At 42.4% G+C, this 20768-nt stretch overlaps 1 protein-coding gene across 5 annotated transcripts; it reads right to left on the bottom strand.

Moving 5' to 3' along the window:
• Positions 1–86: 86 nt before the first annotated feature.
• LOC144059575 (catenin delta-1-like) lies at positions 87–19912 on the bottom strand. Of its 5 annotated transcripts, XM_077578745.1 has the most exons (23): positions 19780–19841; positions 12902–12951; positions 12657–12774; positions 11798–11961; positions 9982–10050; positions 9782–9901; positions 9381–9640; positions 7905–8186; positions 7583–7823; positions 7274–7496; positions 6315–6507; positions 6098–6215; positions 5850–6006; positions 5689–5706; positions 4991–5059; positions 4641–4768; positions 4372–4522; positions 3137–3329; positions 2737–2939; positions 2613–2654; positions 2449–2516; positions 2173–2274; positions 87–1515 (listed from the first exon to the last, which is right to left on the bottom strand). In XM_077578745.1, exons 4-22 carry the CDS (start codon positions 11954–11956, stop codon positions 2215–2217), a joined length of 2754 nt encoding a protein of 917 aa, XP_077434871.1. In that variant the 5' UTR covers positions 11957–11961; positions 12657–12774; positions 12902–12951; positions 19780–19841; the 3' UTR covers positions 87–1515; positions 2173–2214. The 5 variants fall into 5 exon arrangements, with proteins under 5 accessions (XP_077434871.1, XP_077434870.1, XP_077434873.1 ...); XM_077578744.1 differs by lacking the exon at positions 12902–12951 and having other exon boundaries at positions 19780–19912; XM_077578747.1 differs by lacking the exons at positions 2173–2274; positions 12902–12951 and having other exon boundaries at positions 19780–19912.
• Between the last annotated feature and the right edge of the window lie 856 nt (positions 19913–20768).

Below are 20768 nucleotides of genomic sequence, written 5' to 3'. Positions count from 1 at the left end.
AAATGTTGGCCAGCAGTTTTCATGGGTTTTAACTGACCAATGTGACGGGTCAACATATTGCATAGGAACCAGACATGAGCAAAATGTTGTCTAAGAAAAGATTTTTTATTTATCAAAACATCAGTATATCCAGTTACATACTTCATTGAAAAAACGCTACTTGTCAGAGCCAAGGCAGGTAATGAATGGTATGTTATAACTTTACATGGGATAGGCAACATTACAAATATACTGTCTGTGGAGAACTGGATAAGTGGGAGGGGGAAAGAGTGGTCTCAATTAACGCTGTAAAATAAATTGCATAAGGATCTCACCCACCCACTGCAAAAAGAGTGGCTGAATCATCAAATAGACATTAAAGGAATACAAAATAGAAAACAAATGGATGACAAAAAGGAAATATGCATCACATCCACCTAAATTAAAAAGTCACAAACTGTACAGACTCGAGTCTCCTCTAAGCAAATACAACTCGCATATACTTTTTTTTTTTTGTAAGATACCCATCATGTGCGGGGCAAATACAAGCATTCAGTCAATGAAAGATGGAATTGAAATCGCAGATACAAGAATAAGTGATTAAAAATGAGTGGTTTAGTGGCTCTTATTGTCAGCTTCACTTCAAATTTTGGATTCTAAGCAAACATGAGCTGTTTTATTTAATTCCACAAGAAAGGCTGGTAATGCACAACAAAATCAAGAAAAAAAAAAAGTCAACTGGAGAACAGGATATCTAAACTGACAAGAACAAAATGAACAAATGTATCGTTCCGGGTCAGGCCATAGGCAATAAAAAGAAAAAGAAAAAAGAATAAAAATAAGACTTGGGGAAATAAAATAAAAAATGTCCATCAGCGTTTGTCCCCTCCCATACGCACAAACACACACCTGCTCTCGTTTTACTCGTGTGCCCATCGCAACGAGACAAAGTCGTTATGGACAAAACGACGGCACAAACGATGGCGACTCATCGGGTCTGACAGCGATCCTCATGAAAGGACCATTTAAATAAACTCGCCAAAATGTACGCAGCCATCTAATTTTCTCTTTGTATGTACAGTATATAACCAACCTACACTGAAGTCTACACACAAGCCCCCCGTTAGGATGCAGGCGTTGGCAGCAAAATAACTCCAACGACAACGTTGATAAAATAGCCAACATACAAAAAAAGCAAGACAACACTGGAATCAAATGATTGTCAACAAAGGTGATTGATTGCCTTTACAGATTCATAACTTAACACAAACTAGACTTCTGTTGCTACGGTAACATCGATAATCATAAAAAAAAAAAAAAGACAAATTAAAAAGACGGGGCTTTGTGTGCATTAATGTTGCAACACGTTTGCCTGCAACACAAAACACTTTCTTTGGATGCTAAAAGACATTGACCGATCCCATTGGTCCGGCGGGAGATGGGGGAGGAGCCGACAGACAACATCCTCCTTGCCTCCTCAGTAGCAGTGGTCAGGGAGGGACGGCCCAGTCTGGGTGATACACACGATCAGTTTTTCTGTAGGAACAACAAAAGGTGGATTAGAAAATGATTTTAGGGAACTTTTAAAGATCTTGGCATAAAAAAACGAAAAAGCTACATGGTTTCCATAGTAACACATACAGTATTGTTGCGATTTTTTTCAATTTTTTTATTTTTTTTTTTCGGGGTAGACTGTTAAACCTCTAAAAGTTACATTTTGCTTTTAGTAATTCTTTAAGTGTGTAAACTATAAATACAATGTCATAAATTATTTTTCAATTGATAGGTGAATTTCATTTAACAAAAACAAAATCACTGGTCAAGTTCATGTATGTTCAGACAATGAAAAGGACCACATTGTGCTCGACAGTGTTTCTAAAAGTTGTTCTTTCCCGCCACCTTGTGGCAATTATACATCTTTTTAGGGGATGTCAATTACTCATTGACACCCCCCAAAGCCAATAAAATGAACCCATCCACTATAGCAAGAGCACCAGACAAAATACACCGTTTAATTGGCTGAGTGTAAACAGGCCAACAAGAGAACATAGCGTGGAGCATTAGGTCAACCTCAGGCAGGCTTCTATTATGCCAATAACAAATCGTTAGCCCTTGAGGGGTTTTGGCGTCGCAAGCGACCAAAAGGAACGCTGATCAGAATTGCATGCAGGATGAGAAGTCAGTAAGACATACCATGCTGTTACATGCAGAGGAAGCTACAGGAGAGGGGAGGGGCTAACCATCATAGGAGTCCAACAGAGGCAGGGAGCCCTTTCGTCCCCCATATACCACTCTCTGAGAGACAGCCAGAAAAAGAGAGAGAGCAAAAGAGAGAAAGGGGGTGAGGGGAAGCTCGTGTTAGAAAGGAAATGGTTCATTGTGAGGTTTTAAAAACGGAAAAGACAGCCACAGCGGCCAGGGTTTCATTTTGTGGAGTGGGCGGTTGGACGGTTCGTATTTCAAGCCTACCGGTAAAGTGTCTGTGGTGTCGTCGAGAGTGTGTCTCCTCTCCCGCTGGTCCAGTGTCGAGTACGCCTCTGAAAGAAAGAGAGAAAAGAAGGACAAGCGTGACATTTCATTTTATGCACACTTAACATGCATCTTGGGATGAAAACAAGACGGAAACCACCTACCAGACCCGAGGTCGTTTAGTGGAATCATGTTTCGCTTTTCCCCTGTGGGTGTAAAAACAAAACAAAAAGTTCAAATGTTGATTCTCCGAGCAGTTACAAAACAGCTCTCAAGTCAAACGCGCACCTCTGTCCAGCAGTGGCGTGGTACTGTCCCCGTAGGTGCCGTTGGCTCGGGTGCTCGGGCCGTTGGTGGTGCCGGGGTTGAGGTTGGCCTGGAAGTCGGACTTCTTCCAGCCGTCTTTCTCAAGAGGCCGACGCAGCTCCTTGTGGGCCCACACCAGCTGCAGCACCTGGCCGGCCCCTCGAACCTCACGGTCAGACCGCTTGCTACAAAAGACACAATCAAAATATCTCAACTTCTATTCAGTATTTGCTCTGCTGCCGTGTGAGTGTTAGCGTACCACAACATCCATGCTAAGTTATGCTAGCCTGTCTATGGCGTTTCTCATTATGTTAGCATTTAACTAGCAGATGAAACCGTTCAATCCAACCAATCTAAAAAAGTGTCCCTGCTTCTTCCTTACCCGTCTTTGTTAATGAGAACAAGCCTCTCGATGCCCTGCGAGGCCCGAAGGGTCTTGGCCGCCTCCAGACTGTTGCCGAGCACCTCTGTCAGCGTGCTCAGCACGGATACCACCGTCTCCTCCGACAGGGCGCGCCCCGACTGCTTCTGGCCACCAGGCAGGTTGGCCACAAGGTGGGTCACTGCATGCAAACCTGCAGGCGAAATGCAAGTCAGCTTCTCGTGGCAAATGGAAACAAATAATGATATCGAGTTAAAAGCGAAGTCAATACTAGTATATAATTGGTATTCTGATTAATATTGTGCTTGTGGAATACGAGTTAAGTCGCAAAATCCTTTTTTATCCATCTCAGGGGGGCGCGGCCCTTTTGCCACTTGCTGTCAACTTATGCTACATTCAAGGATGGTCGGAAGTCGGACTTTTCAGAGTTCAAACCAGGAAGGTAGTACGGGAACGCCCCCTTGAACTCAGAAATTCTACTTGCAAAGTCAGGGGGGGAAAAAAAGGACCACGACTTCTCCGACGGGCTACAATGTGACATCACTCTACAATGGCGACCTCTTTGGAAACCGACCGTGAATGGTAAAACAATTTACTCTAGTATAAACCTTAACAGGTTTCTTCATTCAGAAATATTCGCCATAACTTCACGGAACACAACGTACGTGAAAGTACGCTGCTATCTCCCTGCATGAAATTATACAGCGAACTACTAAACTGTATGCAATGCTTATGAAATAAGATAGAAACAATAAATGAAACCAAATTGTCAAGTAAGGTAAGTTTGCTGGAGGTCAAAATGAGTTTTGAGGACCAAAATAAACTATTTTATTACTATCTAACATTTTGGATGTTTACTTTCGCCTCGAACGCTTTCAGGTCGGAGCTGGGGGAAAAACAACTCTGTTATATCAGACTATCCTCGAATGCAGCATTAAAATGACATCACAGTTGCTCAGTGTTCAGGTAATGACCAATCGGCTCACCCATTTTCTGAAGCTGAGCGATGATTGGTCGTTACCTGAGCAACCTGTGATGTCATTTTAAGTTGACAGCAAGTGGCAAAATGGCCGCCCTGAGATGGATAAAAACGTGTGGATTTTGCTGCTTAACTTATATTCCACAAGCACAATATTATTATCAGAATGCTATATTTATACACACAACATATTATTGTAAAGACCATTTTTGGATTGACTTTCTCTTTCTTGTTAAGGAACATCCAGCAATCATACCGAGAAGTTCGCAGTTCCTGCTGTCGATGGCGAGGTTCCTCAAAGCTCCGGACATGGCCCGCACAACGCGGTCGTTGCCGTGAGCCAGCAGCTCGGCCATCATGGGAAGACCCTTCTCCAGACGCACGGTGGCCCGGATGTAACGACCATACTGATGTGGAAACCAGACAAAAAGAAGTTAGGAAGAATTGTGGTTTCTGTCAGTTATTCCACAGAAGATGGAAAATCACAAGCCACAAGCAATTCATTTGGTTTGTTAAAGTACTTACAGTCCATCGACCCGCGCACAGGTTCTGGATAGCCCCGGCAGCGGCTTCCAGCACCGAAGGGTTCTTGCTTTCTTTGAGCAGCGAAGTGTAAATTCGAACCACCTCCGGTTGGAACAACAGCTCGTAACCTGTCACGCACGCACACAAGCACACATTTGTTCCAGTTAACTTCATGCATGTTCAGTTGCCAAGACACATTTGCTTGCCTTGAAATTTGATAAATACTGATTCCTATTTTACAGGACAAACATTAATCAACAGAGTCATGTATTTGAAACGAGGCGCTAAGCAGGACTTGTGATTAAATAGCGCATTTCCCCCAAGACTCCATTGTACCAACAAACACACACCTTTGGCAGGCATTGTTCTCTTTGGAATGTCAACTTGATCTGTACTTCCATCATCTCCATCTTTCTTTCCTGTAGTCACAAAAAAAAAGAAAAAAAAAAGGGGGGAAGACATGACAGATGAGACAAACTTACTTCAAATCATTGAAACTTAAAAAGTGCATTTATGGTCTCTATGGTATGAATGTGATCATGCAACAAGCGAGGCAAGCACAGTGAGCATGCAGTGGGGTTTGCGTTGCAATCTTTACAAATTTCTTAGGCTGGACTTAGACACAATTTGGATTTTTTGGGCCTCAAGTGGCAAATTTTGGATATCCGTCATGGCAGTAATCAACTAAGTTAACATTTAAATGTTGATAAAAATCAGTTCAGAAGTTTGCCAATTGGCCAGTGGAGGCAAGGTTACTTAGCCCAGGCCGATAAAATGTATAATAGTCTGACTCATATTATAGTTTGCTTCTGTGTTACTGTCTGCTTAAAACGTGAATTATGGTGTAACTTTGTCATCCGTCCATGTAAGATATAGTATAGAGTGTCCCTTCAAATGGACATTTAAATACTCAAATAAATCCGAGATGGGTGTTACAATCGGAATTGCGCATTTGAACCTGCAGTGTAAAGTCAGCCTTGTATCGCTAAATCAATTACATTCTGTGTTAGTTATGATCATAGGATCGTACCGGCAAAGAAAATCTTACCTTTGGAAAACCACTCATCTACCAGGACAGGAAAAAAACAGCAGAGAGCAGAGGGAGGGAGAGGGAGATGAGAAAGAAGAGTGAAAAACTGCAACAGTGTGACCGCCACCAACAAGCCGCAGACACTTTTTTTAACTGACCGTCGGGTGTTTCATACTAACCTTTGCCCTTTCGAGAGCCGAAGCAGCCGCCCTTGTTCGAGCCAGGCGCAGGGCCCTGGTTGTTGGGCGTGTTTTCTGCGTAGCGTTCACAGCTGGGGACCTCGCGGTGGACCTGATAGGACAGATTCCTTAAGAGGCACATGCAGTTCTCTACTAACTGCAGAAGGACAAAAAAAAGTTGAATAGAAAGTTTTAGTGTTAGGTGACACTTGAAATGAACCAAAGTTTTTTCTGAACTTCCTGCTGACCTTATTGTCCACATCTTTGCGGTTGATCTGTGACTGCACGACATACATCAGCGAATCCACCAATCCCGCGCACTCCCTCAGCTTCCGTCGTGCCTCGCTGCGCTCTGAACTCACATTTCTGTTGCACATAGGAGACATTTGAACATATAATTAGGCCGGTTTAAATATGTCCCTAGACTGTGCTCCTCCTCCAGCCGGCGCTCTCATGCTTTCATACCGCAGGCAGCCAGCAGTGTTGGTCAAGGCGGTCTCCCATTCCAGATGTCGTGGTTTGCAGCTTTCCTCTCCGCCGTTGCTCCCGCGCTCCCAACCCGAGTGGGGCACTATCACCTCGTCTACCAGAGCGTGCAGGGCGTGGTCCACTATCTCCATCTTCACGGAATCGTGGGACGAGAGGTTCCACAGTGTGCCTGGGGTGACGGAAACGTTCCATTACTGTCAATGCAACTGAGTAGCGCTCTCCCCAAGAGACAATTTAAACAAAACTGTTCTCCAAGGCAATTCTTCAAAGTGCAAAATACAAATACTAATTAAAAGTAGGTAGACTAATAAGCCGAATATGACAACCACACCAGAACTATAAATGTTTCATCAGATCCCCCAATAAACACATGTAGTAATCAGTCCTACTACTCAATATTAGGGGTGTTAGAAAAAATTGATTCGGCGATATATCGCGATATTACAGCGCTCATTTCTCGAATCGATTTGATATGCGGCCGATTCAATTTTTAAACATCAATTTTTTTATGGGAATATTCAACAAAAAGTCTTACTTAGGGTTAGGATTCACACATTAAGCATGGAAGAATGTTATATTAATGGAACATTACGCCGTAATATTTTATTTCAGTGCTGTTCAACAGACTGCAACCTGTTTGTTAAATGCAGTGGCTCAATTATAAGCCTGAATTTTCAGTTAAATAAATAAATACATTTTCATACAAATCTTACAGTGTACATGTGCAAGTTTACTGATTAGTATTTTCTAAATTTGAGTAAAAAAAAAAATAAAAATTAAAAAAATAAAAATCGCAATAATCAATTCATAGATTCGCATCGGGATTAATCTGTATCGAATCGCGATACGAATCGAAAGGTACTAGGCAATTCACACACCTACAGCTATTGAGTTTATTCTCATGTCTGAATGAGGGGGGGGGGGGGATTAAGTACCTGTGATAGTGTCAGTGAGGTCCTGCTCGTGTGTCTTCCTCAATAACCGGACTAGTGCTGGCACTCCATCACAGTTCTTGATGGCAATCTTGTTGTCTGGGTCTCGTCCAAATGAAATATTCTTCAGCGCGCCGCAGGCCGAGTGGTGCACATCTTTGCTGGGGTGATCCAGCATCGACACCAAGGCCGGGATTCCCTTCAGGCGTCGCACCTCCGACTTGACCTGGGGAAAACACAAATTCAATAAGCAAAATAACACTGAGGAGTCAAGATGAAATGGTTTTAACTTAATGGGGAAAAGCGTTGTACCTTGTCATTTTTGAATGTGAGATGCTGGAGGAAGGCCGCCGCGTTGGTTTTGACAGGATCCAGGCGGTAGTTCAGCATGGCGATCACCTCTGGCAGCTCCGGCTGTCTCCATGAGGAGGGATGACCTTTCCTCAGAGTGCTGTCCAATGAGGCCATGCTTCCTCGATCAAGAGTCATGGGAACGCCCCAGGCGTACGGATCAACTCCTACCATATCACCATCCAGAGTATCTTCACAACTCCTGTAGGGTTTGCAATAAGGTAAATGCTGTTTTGTGCCGCATGCAAGTATAAAACTTGCACATGTGCCTGTGCTGCTTTACCTGAGTCTTCGCCTGTCCATACCACCAGGGCCGGGACCTAGCCGTGGCATGGTGCCGTACCCTCCGGGGTGCATGGGAGGGGGCCCCATGCCGTACTCGTCATAGCCCACACTCCGCTGGTCATCGTCCAGACCATAGTGTCCGTGGCCGTATCGCATGTCCATTGCTGAGCCCATGGCCCTCATTCCTCTGCCCACCTGGGGCTGTGCTGCATAGGGGTCCATCTGCTGGCGGCTTGGGGCCCGATAACCAGAATCCAAAGTTCTGTAGCCATCAACTGGCCTGCAGAAAGATGCAAGCAAAAATGGGCAATAATAAGCATCTGTAAATTACATGGCCCAATTTACACATTTTGAGATAAGATCAGTCTGGGTTTTTGTGTGTTGCAAGTTACAAGTGAGATTCAGATATGTGGCCATTTGAGTTGGGCGGGGGGACGAGCCCGTTATCAATGCACTTTCAGCCATTTGTTGACGACTAAGACAAACGGCCAAACACCCAAAAACAAAATTGGCTTGAACCGGTAGGAATATTATTTCTACGATAAATGTAAATATTGCCCTCTTACAAAATATTTATTGTGACATCTTGTTGATTCTTGGTAACTCTCGTTAAGGCCGGGAGCGAGCTGCTACCGTTAAAGCCGGGAGCGCTCCTGCGCTCTTTTCCCTTTAAATCCGGGAGAGCGGATATGTCATTTGTTTTGTTTTGACCAATTCTTGGTCTCTTAGCCGATTAAATGTATCCGAATATGCACGAGAGGGTGACGTGGGCCTTGTAGCATGTCCTGGAATTTTATTCCGAGCATTTATGGTTAACGCAGATTCACGGCAGTTATGAAATAAATGTCTCGATTGACGACGGCGCGGGAGTAATTCGAATCAGTGCAACGAGTCGACAGTGACATACTGTTAAGAAATATGTTTGTAGCCAATGAGGATGCTGAAAATTTTGATGGCTTTGACGACGAATAATTACCACTCGATTCCCTGAGGTTCTTACTACTGCGCTACAGTGTTGAAGGTAAATATATATGCCGTTATCTACCTGCAGATGCGACATTTGTTTTTTAATTTATTTATTTATAAAATATTGAATGTTTATAATAATAAACTGTAAACTCTGAAATGTTTTGGGAATTATACTTCTATATGCTTCAGAAGCTGAAATATCAATAATTTTTTAATATTGTTGAACTTCCGGGAAAACTTCAGGTTTTCGGCGGTGACGCAAAAGTCACCCTTAAGTTTCAGAGGCATGTTTTGCCAGGCGCTTTAAACCACAATGGGTTAAAGCAGTGGAAATTCTGCCCACATTTCGCTAATGACTGCTGAATCTGAGCTTAACATCCGCATGCGTCATTGTGACGCAATTGTGACACACATTAACACGGAAAAGCAGAACAATGCCAGGCACACACAAAATATGCATTGGAATGAACTCAACTTGTTATTACGGACAAGAATTGTCCTGTACCTGTAGCGCTCGTCCATGTGCGAAACTCTGCTCAAACTTGTGTACGCCTCTGACGGCGGTCCTCCCCTGTAGTCGTCATAAGCTCCTACAGGTCCATAGTGGTAGTTTCTGGGCACCGTGGCAGTAGGGTAGTCCCCGGCGACCTGTCTGTATGGACGGTCGAGGGTGGCACTGTAGCCGCTCATGCCGGACACGGACATGCCGCCATTGATGGACATGGAGTCATTTGGCAGGACTGTGCGTGAGATGGGCTTCTTCATCTGTGGCAGGGATTGGAGACAATCTGGTTTGAAGATTCTTTCAGATTCAGAAAGCAATGCATGCTGGCAAACGACTACATTTGCGCAACTGTCTCTAACATTATTGCTACTCCTATTTCTAGAATGGCACCTACAACCCACCCCGTTGTCAAGCCGTCGTGTAGTTCCGTCTTCAGAAAAGACCGAGTGCGCTTCATGAGAGTCGTCCTCTGGGGTGTAGCGCTCGTCCAGAGCGCCGTGTGCTGGGTCCACCATTCTGTACTGTGTTAAAAAAATAATAATAATAATTATAACCACTAAATATCCACTTTCACATGCATTCATTAACTACCAACACGTACCTGTGTGCCGTTTATGTAGGAATTTGTTAATTTCAGTCGTTCGATATCCGCATCCCCTAAACGCCCGTTCTGGAATGTGACAGAGAAGATTATCTTAAATTGTGGACAACCAACAACAATTCCACTGAAGCAGCAATAAATGTGCGGTTAAGGCATTTCCCCCAGTTTAGTCTCTTATAAAACACACAACAATAATAAGGTCCTTCAGCCCTGCCTGTGTGTTTATGGTCTGTGAATCACTGCGAGACATGCAGGGGGACATTCTGGAATGTAGCCATTCATCTTTACACCCTACTTCCTCCTCTAATCAGTTACATAATCGATGTCTGTCATTCTGTATATACCAGAGACTTTACTAACCCTGAGTAACACTCAGTGTCACGCAACACAATAGCCTCAGTATCAGCGGTATCGAGTGGAATCACTTTTGGGAAGAATACAAAGGAGATGAAATAGTGTGGCAATTCCTATAGTTGAGTATTTCAAATCATTTTCTATGGAAGAAGTAGTACTTAAGTAATGGCAATGTCTTGGGGTTTTTTCTTTAAAAATGAGAAGTGGGATTTATGGGAAGGGCAAATTTCCTCTAAATCGAGTCCTTCCCATAATATCCTCTATGCTGTGCTCTGAATTTAAAGAGGTTTGCAGAGAATCAGCATAACCAAGTTGTTACTCTCACTAGAAATCAAATACAGTCAATATGAAGCCACACTACCATCACCACTGTCTTGGCCATTATCTTTGGGCCCCCCAACTAATCAGAACGCGCCCAAGGATTCGCAAAGTCCAAACAGCCTAATGAATGTCAGTGAGTCCAAAAGGAAGAATAATATTTACAGATGGAACTTGAACTTTTCATCTCTGCTGCCTGAGATGCCGGAGCTGTTTCTCTGAACACAGCACAACGTGACCTCAAAAAGTACAATGACACGAGATCATCATAACAAAAGTTCAGCGCTTGCTGATAATCTAAAATGCTTTAGGCGCAGACTAAATATGAGCATTTATACAACAGCAGAGGCCTTTACAGACGAGTTGGGCTCCAGTAAATATTTAGAGTGGCCAGCGGGAACGAAAGCAACCCTCAAAAAAATAAATATAGGAGTACTGTTTTAACATTTCAATGTTTCATTTGTTACATTATAGTGGAGTCAAATCCTATTTTGCCACCTTGATTTGAAACAAAGTCCACATACTGATGATGAGTACCAAATTGTAAAAAAAAAAAATAAAAAAAAATTAAAATCCTAATTAATGCATTTTTGCTAATGGACCGCATCATTACATGGCCAATATGCAACTGGCGAGTATGCAGAAAACTTTTACTCCAACACAGAAAGAGTGACTGACAAAAAGGTGAACAACTCAAGGTCTGAGTGCATGCGACAGTGACAACAGTTGGCCACATTCCATAACATGCTGGAACAGGAAGATGAGAATAACTGAGATTCCATATGAGGGGCTGACTGAAGGGGTGTTTCTGGAGAGTGACAGCGAAGGCATGCTGCAAGTGTGTGATGATGAAGATGATGACCTTCGACATGTTAACATTAGATGCATCATATATTTTTTTCATGGATGGGAATTGGGCAATTCATTAAAAATGCAGATATCACATACAATATCGTACTGGTGGAGAGATGGGAGGATGTTTACCGGATGACTGAGATCAGCAAGAGGAATTGATTAATTGGCATTAATTATGGTTGGAAGACGAGGATGCAGATATCGAAATGAGGGTATTAGGGTGGTAACATGGAGGCAAAAGGCATCCACAAGTGGCTCTGAACTCGGATTTTGTTGTCGTTGGCGTTACCTGTGTGTGAGGGAGGGGGTGACCCAGTGCCGAAGGGCTGGTGGCAGAGAGGCCCACTCGCCTCCTCTCCTCTTCCAACGCCCTGGTCAGCTGTTCAAACTGCACCTCCTGCTCCCTGACCGACTCCAGCAGAGCTGCTGCGCTCTCACACTGCTCCATACACACTACACCACCCCGAGGGGAAAGAGGGGGCATTACACATTCTATATAAAATCCCGGTATTATTACGTAAAAAGGTGGGGGTTGCACCGGTTTGTTTGTTTTTAAACAGTATGGTGACAGACTAAAAAAAAAAAAATAAAATAATCACAAAAGGCATGGATTAAAAACAGAAAAATCATATTGCAAGGTATTAAATTGCTGATGTCAACCTTATGTTGACACTATAATATCTGATGTTGAGTGTGTGTGGCTTTAAAACAGTGGAGGCTGGCCTGGCAAGTGACTTGTGAGTTGATGAATTTAGTGTGTACAGTTGTAGCAGCTTGCTGTTAATTGGCCAAAAAATTAACTTGTCATTTATTTTGTAACCATTTGTTCAATAAACGCAATTGAAAGTGCACAAGTGGCTATGTCTATCTTGGCGGGAGTTTTACAGTACATTCAAACTATCTGTGGTAGGCTATATGAAATTAGCTAACAAGGATATTTTGTGCTTGGCGATTGTTGGCATACTGTTGTGGTATGTTAGTTCTGAATTGAAGTTATTTGATTCACAATTGGACAATTTCCCACGGCACACTACCTGGGAATTACGAAAGTATGTCTTATTTATGGTGATGTTCACGTAGAAAAGGCCTGTTTGCAATGTTTTGTACACGGCTGACCTTAAGGAATACGCAAACATAGAAATACACACCTTCACCTGTGGGCGTGGTTTGACAGAAGAGGTGAGAGATCACACCAAGGCCAAAAGGTGAAGCTCTAGTTGTTCATTGGCAGAAGCACAGTGAAGGCCCAAGCCCAGAAAGAGAGGACTGCTCGCAGAGACAGAAAACAAAGAGACAAGTGTTTCAGTGAAGGACGGGTTCGTCAGAAAACAGCAACATAGTGAGAATGCCAAACTATGTGTCAGCAGGGATGTTTGCTCTCAAGCAGACCGACCTCGTGCTCAGCACCCATACACCGAGCTCCGCTGTTATCTTGGTTTAGCCCTCAAAGAAACAGACACTTTTGTTATACGAGCCCAACAAGTGGCAACTTGGATTCTTTTATCAGGAGTGGATACACCCTCAGGTCTGGTCAGCTGGTCCCCCACAAGGTGAATAAACAACCATTGCTTAGCAAACACCTGAATGACCGGTTGTTCAAGGTAGAAAGAGTAGGAGGGGGTGTGGGTTTACGCTTTTCAAAAGGTCTGTGTGTAGCCAACATGCACAGACACAAATGGGTACTGTAACTTCAGAGCCATGGGGGCAACAGAATTACATTTCAGGTAGCAGGTGTTGGTGCGAGTGGACCATGGGAGTGCTCAAAGACGAAACTGACAATTTAATCAGAAGAGAGCTGATGAATAAGTTACTGTTAGTGACGCAGTATTACAGCAGCTTTTATCTTTTAAGATGAAGCAAGCAGAGTGTCTTTTCCTGTACGTCTGTCCGGCGAATGACTCAACAAATCAAGACAGAGACAGCCATGATTGGGGGATGTGCTCAGTGCGTGGAAAGTGAAGGAAGGTAGGACGGCCTGATGAGAACACGAGGGGTGGAGCATTTCACAACTCTACAAGGAAATTTGTCAGAACCAAAACCGCTATTTGCGTGCAAGGTATAGTCACGTAAAAGCCCCGGAGCAATGACCTCCCACCTGTTGTAGGGAGGAGGGTGGGGAAGAAAAACCCCCACTATCCAGTGCCACACATGCCCATATATGGTCACAAGGAGGCCTGGGCTGTTTTATACCCTGCAGACAGACAGAACTGCAAACAAATCAAACGAGAAGCAAGACGGGATATGGAAAAAGACATGAGAAAGAGCAAGAGCTAACAATGAGGTGGGTGGTGGGGGGGGGCGAGATAAGTTGAAGCAAATTAAAGATAAAAGCTAATCTTGCATTCTTAACATTGTCTTCTGTCAATTCAGCTCAGCAGCCCACCCACTCGTCCACAGGCAAATGACCTTGGTTTGACCAGTGTTCATCACACTCCACTCCCATCTCGTCCACACACACACGAAGACATCTACTCTTGTCAAGCTCACTCGTATGGCACTGGCTCCCTTCCATATCTTGACTCAAATGAATAATCACCATTAGTATGCTACAAACTATCTCCTTCAGTAATTAGCATAGCTGTCACTCACACAAGATGAATTATAAACAGTGATATTTCTTGGCAAGCGCAGTCAGGGTTGTTATTTTTGTGTCAGAAGGGTGAATTTACAGTTGAGCGTCTGAGGAGGGGCCTGGCAGAACAAAGACAAGTTTGTGAGCAAGTACAAGAGCGAGAAGGACCGTTCTCATCTGTATCCTCCGCTCGGCTCTCCCATTAGCAGCCGTTTCTCTTTTGGCCTTGGACAGTAGCGAATGTAACTGAACAATGAAAACAATTGCCTCTGTCCCACAGCCCCTCCCCTCCCTTTCCCCTTCAACCCACTTCCTGACAAAACAGGATGTTATGGATTCGACATCAGAGGTGAGTGCAAGAGATGCGAGAGCTACCGCAGATAGCCAAGAATCACTCTTCCGTTCCGCGCATATAGTCATGAAAGCATCAGAGTGCATTGCACAAACACTTTGTTTGCGCACAACGATAAGGTTGGCTTCCTCCTTTAAATATGCTCTGTGGTGAAAAATCCACCCCCACAGTTGATCTGTGGACCGTGCGACCACACAAACTGCTTAATTTTGCCAATTATCAATTTCTGTTCAGAATTTTTCAAATGAATGCCAAGTGTAATGTATTCCTTCAACCTTGACATTTTAACTACACACGTCCAGCCAAAGATTAGGAATGTCCGGATCTTTATTTTTGCAGCTGATCTGCAAGTCGCAACAATACGCTTGTAGTAGAGTGCAACGTTATTTAGAAGTGTGTGTCTTAAATAAATTTATCACAAGTAGATGAAGCATGTATCATTATTTGCTAACATGTTGCGGCATTCAACTCCGCCGTGATCAGACCGAGAGCCGTTTCACATCCTGTTTTGTCCTGTGGTCTTCGTGGCTTTACAGACTACGCCAACGTACTCGTTCAAATGTTCCTGAACTTTGCGCTCTGGACCGTTGTCTGTTGTATCAAACAACTTTATATGATAAGTAAAGCTCCCATTAGCACACAGTTGTCTGTGCATTACTAGGCATAACGATTTGGCAACAAAAACGTAGTTCTATTTCACACGGCTACCATTGTTCTCCGTTCCGCCAGTCCTGAGGTACCGCTGGTTTGAACCATTATTTTCACCAGATAATTGCCATACTCTCTGACCTGTGGAGATTATGAAGATTGTGTCGCATTCATTGTTGGCCAGACATTTCAATGACTCGCAAAGAACTCTAGTCTGGAGATGGCAACTAACTGGAACGTCGAAAAAACTATCTAAATTGGCTGAATGAAAGACAAGATTTTAATTTTGTTGGTTTGTTGCATTATTGCTATTGTTTTATGTTGTGCTCTGTAAAGTGTTTTGTTACAACTGCTGATGTTACGAAAGCACAAAAATGAAGTTGAGTTGATATGCTCATGTTGTAGCTTAAGCATCCAGATCTTTTCCTGTGCAACATTAAGTTCCTTTTTTTTGTTTTGTTTTTTCCCTTTGGTTATCTATCATCACAGGAAATCTTCAAAAAATTTAAAGAAAATTGCAAAACATTTGTAGAATTATTTATTTAGATTTTCATGACATGCCCGGAATACATACACAACATTCCAAAGCTCTCACTCCTGAGTGAGCTGAAGTCTTGTGAGATTTGTCGACGTCTCCCTGACATCAGCCTCACAGTCACCCAACCCGAAACAATTGTTGAGTGACCTTTAAAAGCAGCTGTAAACACTGAATGAGACCTATACTGTACACTACATTTCATACAGGATGTGAAAATAACGCAAGAAAAATATATATTATTCACCTTAAAAATGAAAAGGGGAAAAAAAGTGGTGAAAATGTCAAGGAGAGGGTTTACTTTACACACGACTCAAACATCTGATCACATCACGAGTATCAGTTTCACCTGATTCTGAACCGTCCGTCAGCATGACTCACTGGGCCCTGCCAGACATCTGCGACCATTCGCACACACAACAATGTGGCATTTGTCGACTTCATGAAAACCCGCAGCAAACGCGCTGTCAAAACCAAAAGTATGCTACCTCTCTCATTAGCCCACTGCTGAATTTCGTCAGCGTGACGTGACGCCATTGACGCTAGTTGGAGACGAGCGTGGCTTGTAATGGGATTGAAGCTTTAGCCCAGTAATCCATTTAGCTCCTCACAAACATACATATTCACAGACATGCACAGACCCCTTCGGATTAACCTGTACACCTCAAGAGGCCGCACACAATAACAGGCATCAACAATCAAAACTAGTTCACGGCAAAAGTTTAGGCTAATCAATTTACATCGGAAAACTAGAAATTACAACTTCACTGGTGGCTTCACTCATCATTACATTTTTAACTCATGTGTACACGGATTATCTTTTTTTTTATTTTATTTTTAGATATATACAAACGACTTATCTTTAGTTGGGTGCTTACTGTACCTTATGTTGAGCAGCTCGATTTAGCAGCTGATCAGCTGTTGACTTCTGCCACTGTCAACAGCAATTCAGACCTTTCTCTGCATCATCTTGACAAGTTTACCAACTTGCTTTCGCCACCCTCAACCACAAGTTACCTCGACCGCCCTACTGAAAGTTTGTTGTCAAGCTGCCCCGCTCAATGCTACTGACTTACATGGCACTCAAAACATACTCAACATTTTAATTACCACCATGAGTTATTGTTACGCATCCTTGGGTCGCATAAATGCCGCTACTGAAGCTACCCCACCACTTACAAACATTCAGACATACAAACAGAACATTTCATCCTTGGGATACGAGTGACCCAACCTACAAGTCTTGTACTCTCACTGTAACATTTCTTTATGTTTGTGAACAAAGACAGATGGCTCTGGGTCTCATGCCCGCACAAGAGATGCCTGGAAGCCTTTTTGAGGATTTAAAGGTTAAGGCTGTGGAAAACACTTTTGGTGAGACCTTTTCTGCAATTTATGGCTGGTTTCAGCAGTTCTGCATACCAATTTGCACCACGTGTCAGTTTGCAGCAAGGAAGTGAGTGGTGACAAATAAAATTAAAAAAATTAAAAATTAAAACACCTAATAAAAAATAATAGGAAAAAAAGGCAGATAAATAACCTACGGATTGAAGATCTCCAAACAGCTTTCTGGAACATGAGTAGGGAAGCAGCTGTACATAAATCTAAACTATAATTATTCTTATTTTATTTTTTTATCCGAAGACATGCTAGCAAAAAATAAATAAAATATCGGATTGTGTTGTGTTACAGTCAGGTTGACAGTTATCCAGGCCCGTGTATTGCAATCAAAACACATTTGTGTAGGACCCACCGAACAGGTTTACAAACTAACTAACAACCTAAGCAAAGCAGAAAGAGGACCACCACCCGGACAAATTCAGACAATATTACCTGTAAAATGAACCCATGCTGATTTGCCATTTGGAAACCTGCCTATTAAACTATTCACTTAAAAACGCACATATTTTATCTGAATATTTTTATGCTCTGACACGAAAGATGTCACCCAAACATCTTGCTACTTTTAAGATGCAATGTTAGTGTAGTAGCTAGCATTGGCAAACCAGGTTTGTCAAAGTATTGTGGTAAACTTAATAATAAAATAATTTGCTACTCAATTTAAAGTACATTACAGTAACTAACTAAAGATAAAGAGTACAGTAAGTAAGTAGGTAGAGCTTAGAAGTGACTGTTATGCACTCTACAACATTGAATTGTCCAACATTAAGTCACTGACCATGCAAGAAATTTATTTTGTTACTGCAGTAAATTGACTTCCTGATATTTTTATATATATATATATTAGTTTAATACCACTCTGAAAACTATTTCAAACTAACTTTTCCCTTAAAAAGGCAAAAAGCCCAAACAAAAAATTTTATTATTTAAAAAAAAAAAAAAAAAAACTCAAATCAAAATAAAAAGTAACTATGACGAAAAATTCTAAACTATTATAACTCTGGTAGGCAGGAGAATACTATTTGTTATGGAAGTTTTACAGGAATTTGAAGAGCTTTTAGTTTTCATTTCTTTAATTCTACAATGATAGCGGACAGTTGTTTCATTGCTACATCTAGCCATATAAAAAGGCATCATGGGATACTTTTATTTAAACCCAAAAATTATTATTATTCAGGACCCTCTACATTAACAATGGCCCAATGCCACCACCCGACATTCACTGACACTGGCCAGGTCTGTACATAAATACAATATGTTCTTACATTTTTTTCTAATATTTAATATTCCGCATTTTTAGCTTTATCTACTTAACTTGATCAATCACCTTTAATCTTTTCACACATTTTTTTTTTTTTGCACATAAGGTTAAATCCTTCTGGCTTCAACAAGATTTAAAGCCAAGACTTGCAAAACGTTTCATAGTTAAGATTTTCTTATTGCGAAAATAAACATGCAAAAAAGTAACTGTACTGAAGCAATATTTTCTTACAGGCATAAATAATAAATCACAAAATATTAATATATCATGAATAGACATGGCTAGTGCTGGTTCTGGCAGGGCCACAACCACATGGCACCGCCCAAAACGTTTTTTAATGTAGGGCCCTGTTAATGCACCGGCACTGCCAAGGTTCAGATCTGGACTTTGTACAGCAGATGCTGAAAATCAAGTTATTTTAAACTCATACTCTGGTGCAATCTGATCAGAACTATGCCCGCCCCAAATAAAAGAGCTTTAATTTATCAGTCAAAAACGACAACTCAATAAAATGGCAATTAGTTGACAGTTACCACCCCCCCCCCCCCACCTCCTCGCGTGTCGCGACCAAACAAGTTTGCGCCGGACCCACCTAACAGGTTCACAACCACTAAGACCTAAGATGCAAGAGAACCCCCCCCCCCCCCAAAAAAAAAAACGGACACTGATCATCAAAGAGTTGGTTTACCACTCACGGAATCCAGAGGCCTCCTTTACCAACGTTGTCGGGGTGATTCGATCGTTTACTTCCAACGGCGAGATGTGCAAGCCAAGCAAACACACGAGATAAGATATCTAGGTCAATGCACACAACTAAAAGGGAACAAAACCCAGTTCAACTGTAAAACTAAGAGTCATGTGAGCTCCGATTTCCCATTTCAAAGAGTCTCTTAAATCTTTGCTGCCCGGCCGTGAGCACATCAAACGGGATGTTTAACACGAAAGAAGATAGCAGCGTATTAAAAAAAAGAAGAAAGAAAGAAAGCCAGGCTGTTCAGTTTGCCAAAAGAAAAAAAAATGACTCCGCAAACAAAAGGAGCGCCCGAGTTACACGGTTTTGCTGCACGCAAACGCTACCGCGATGATAAATGACACGGTTGGACATCAAATCAGGCCCACTCGGCTCGTAGTGGCCGTGTGACCTGGTTCGACTGTCGTGCTACGTTAGCATCACAATAAACCCACCACGGAGAGTCGAGCTAACGTTAGCCTAGCAACCGCTCGGTTTTATCGGTCGTTCCGCTCACTTACCGTTATATTTGCACACGGAGTCCTCGTTTAAAGAGGTTGACAAGTCCCTTTTATTCGATTAAATTGGGAATTGTGTCCGAAAATAATGGAGGGGGGAACCAGACATTGTCATGTAAACCTGCGTGAGTCGTATCGGTGGTCTCTAGATGGACGTGACCACTCCTTTTACAAACCCTTGCTTTTGACCCGCTATTTTCGCCACAAAAACACCGCTTTAATATCAATTAAGCAGCCTTAATACATGCGCTTACCTTATTGTCACAATGTCCTCGGACCCCTTTCCAGACTACTCCGTTTGGCGTGTGTTTTGTCTCTTCTTTCTCCCCTCCTTCACTGGCTTCTGGGTCAAGCTTGTTAACAGCCAGCCAGGCAACATCACAGAGTTTTCTATCAAAGAAGGGGCGGAGACAATTTAGCAGTTTTACCGTAAAAACAAAAGGCTGCGCATGTGAAATTTGTCGTTGCGCGCTAGTTGTTCAAGTATGTATTACTATTCCATACTCTTGATAACTAGCAACTAACTAGTAACTACAGTCTTTGTTAGTAGTTACTAGCAAGACAATTCAGGGCACTAGTTAAAAAAAAAAGAATTATGAAAGAAAACTACTAGCAAAACTACTACAACTAGTAGTGAGGCAAAACAGTGCACTAGATGACAATTGAGTGCCAATTTATTGGGCATTTGTACCCAGTTTATCTAGCTAGGGTAACTTTGGCATACTACAAAGTATAGTAGGACAATTATGTTACTAGTGTGAGGCAAAACTGCGTGTTGACAGCTGTGTGCATGATAATCTAGTAATATCTAGCACTTCAATCAATCCCAATTAGTGCACAGTTTGCCTCACTTTTCTGTCTTCCTACGAGTACACTAAACTGTCTAAATGTCATACTGTAGTTGGAAGGCAGGCAGTCATGGAGTAAATGAATTATCTTTCGTGTGAGGAAAATAACTTATTTTATTATTAAGCATTATTAGTTGTAGGCTACATGAAGCTTAAAATGGATTCGGGTTATGAATGAGTAATTTGGGATTTAAATGCTGTTACAGCAGTGGAGGGGACATGACAGCCTCCCTTCTCTCCTCCCACTTCTCGTTCACATGAACTCACACTGATGTCATTTCAGTGATTGCCCAAGAACAATAGCCTGGGAGGAAGCGCGCCGCTCGTGGAAATACACGCACAGCATTCCACAGCCACACGACAAAAAAAAAAAAGAAAAAAGATATAACTTCACT

Source organism: Vanacampus margaritifer, chromosome 10 (genome assembly GCF_051991255.1).
Source record: "Vanacampus margaritifer isolate UIUO_Vmar chromosome 10, RoL_Vmar_1.0, whole genome shotgun sequence".
NCBI classification, from domain to species: Eukaryota; Metazoa; Chordata; class Actinopteri; order Syngnathiformes; family Syngnathidae; genus Vanacampus; species Vanacampus margaritifer.
Note: the sequence above shows the minus strand (reverse complement) of the source record. Positions and strands in the feature narration are given on the sequence as shown.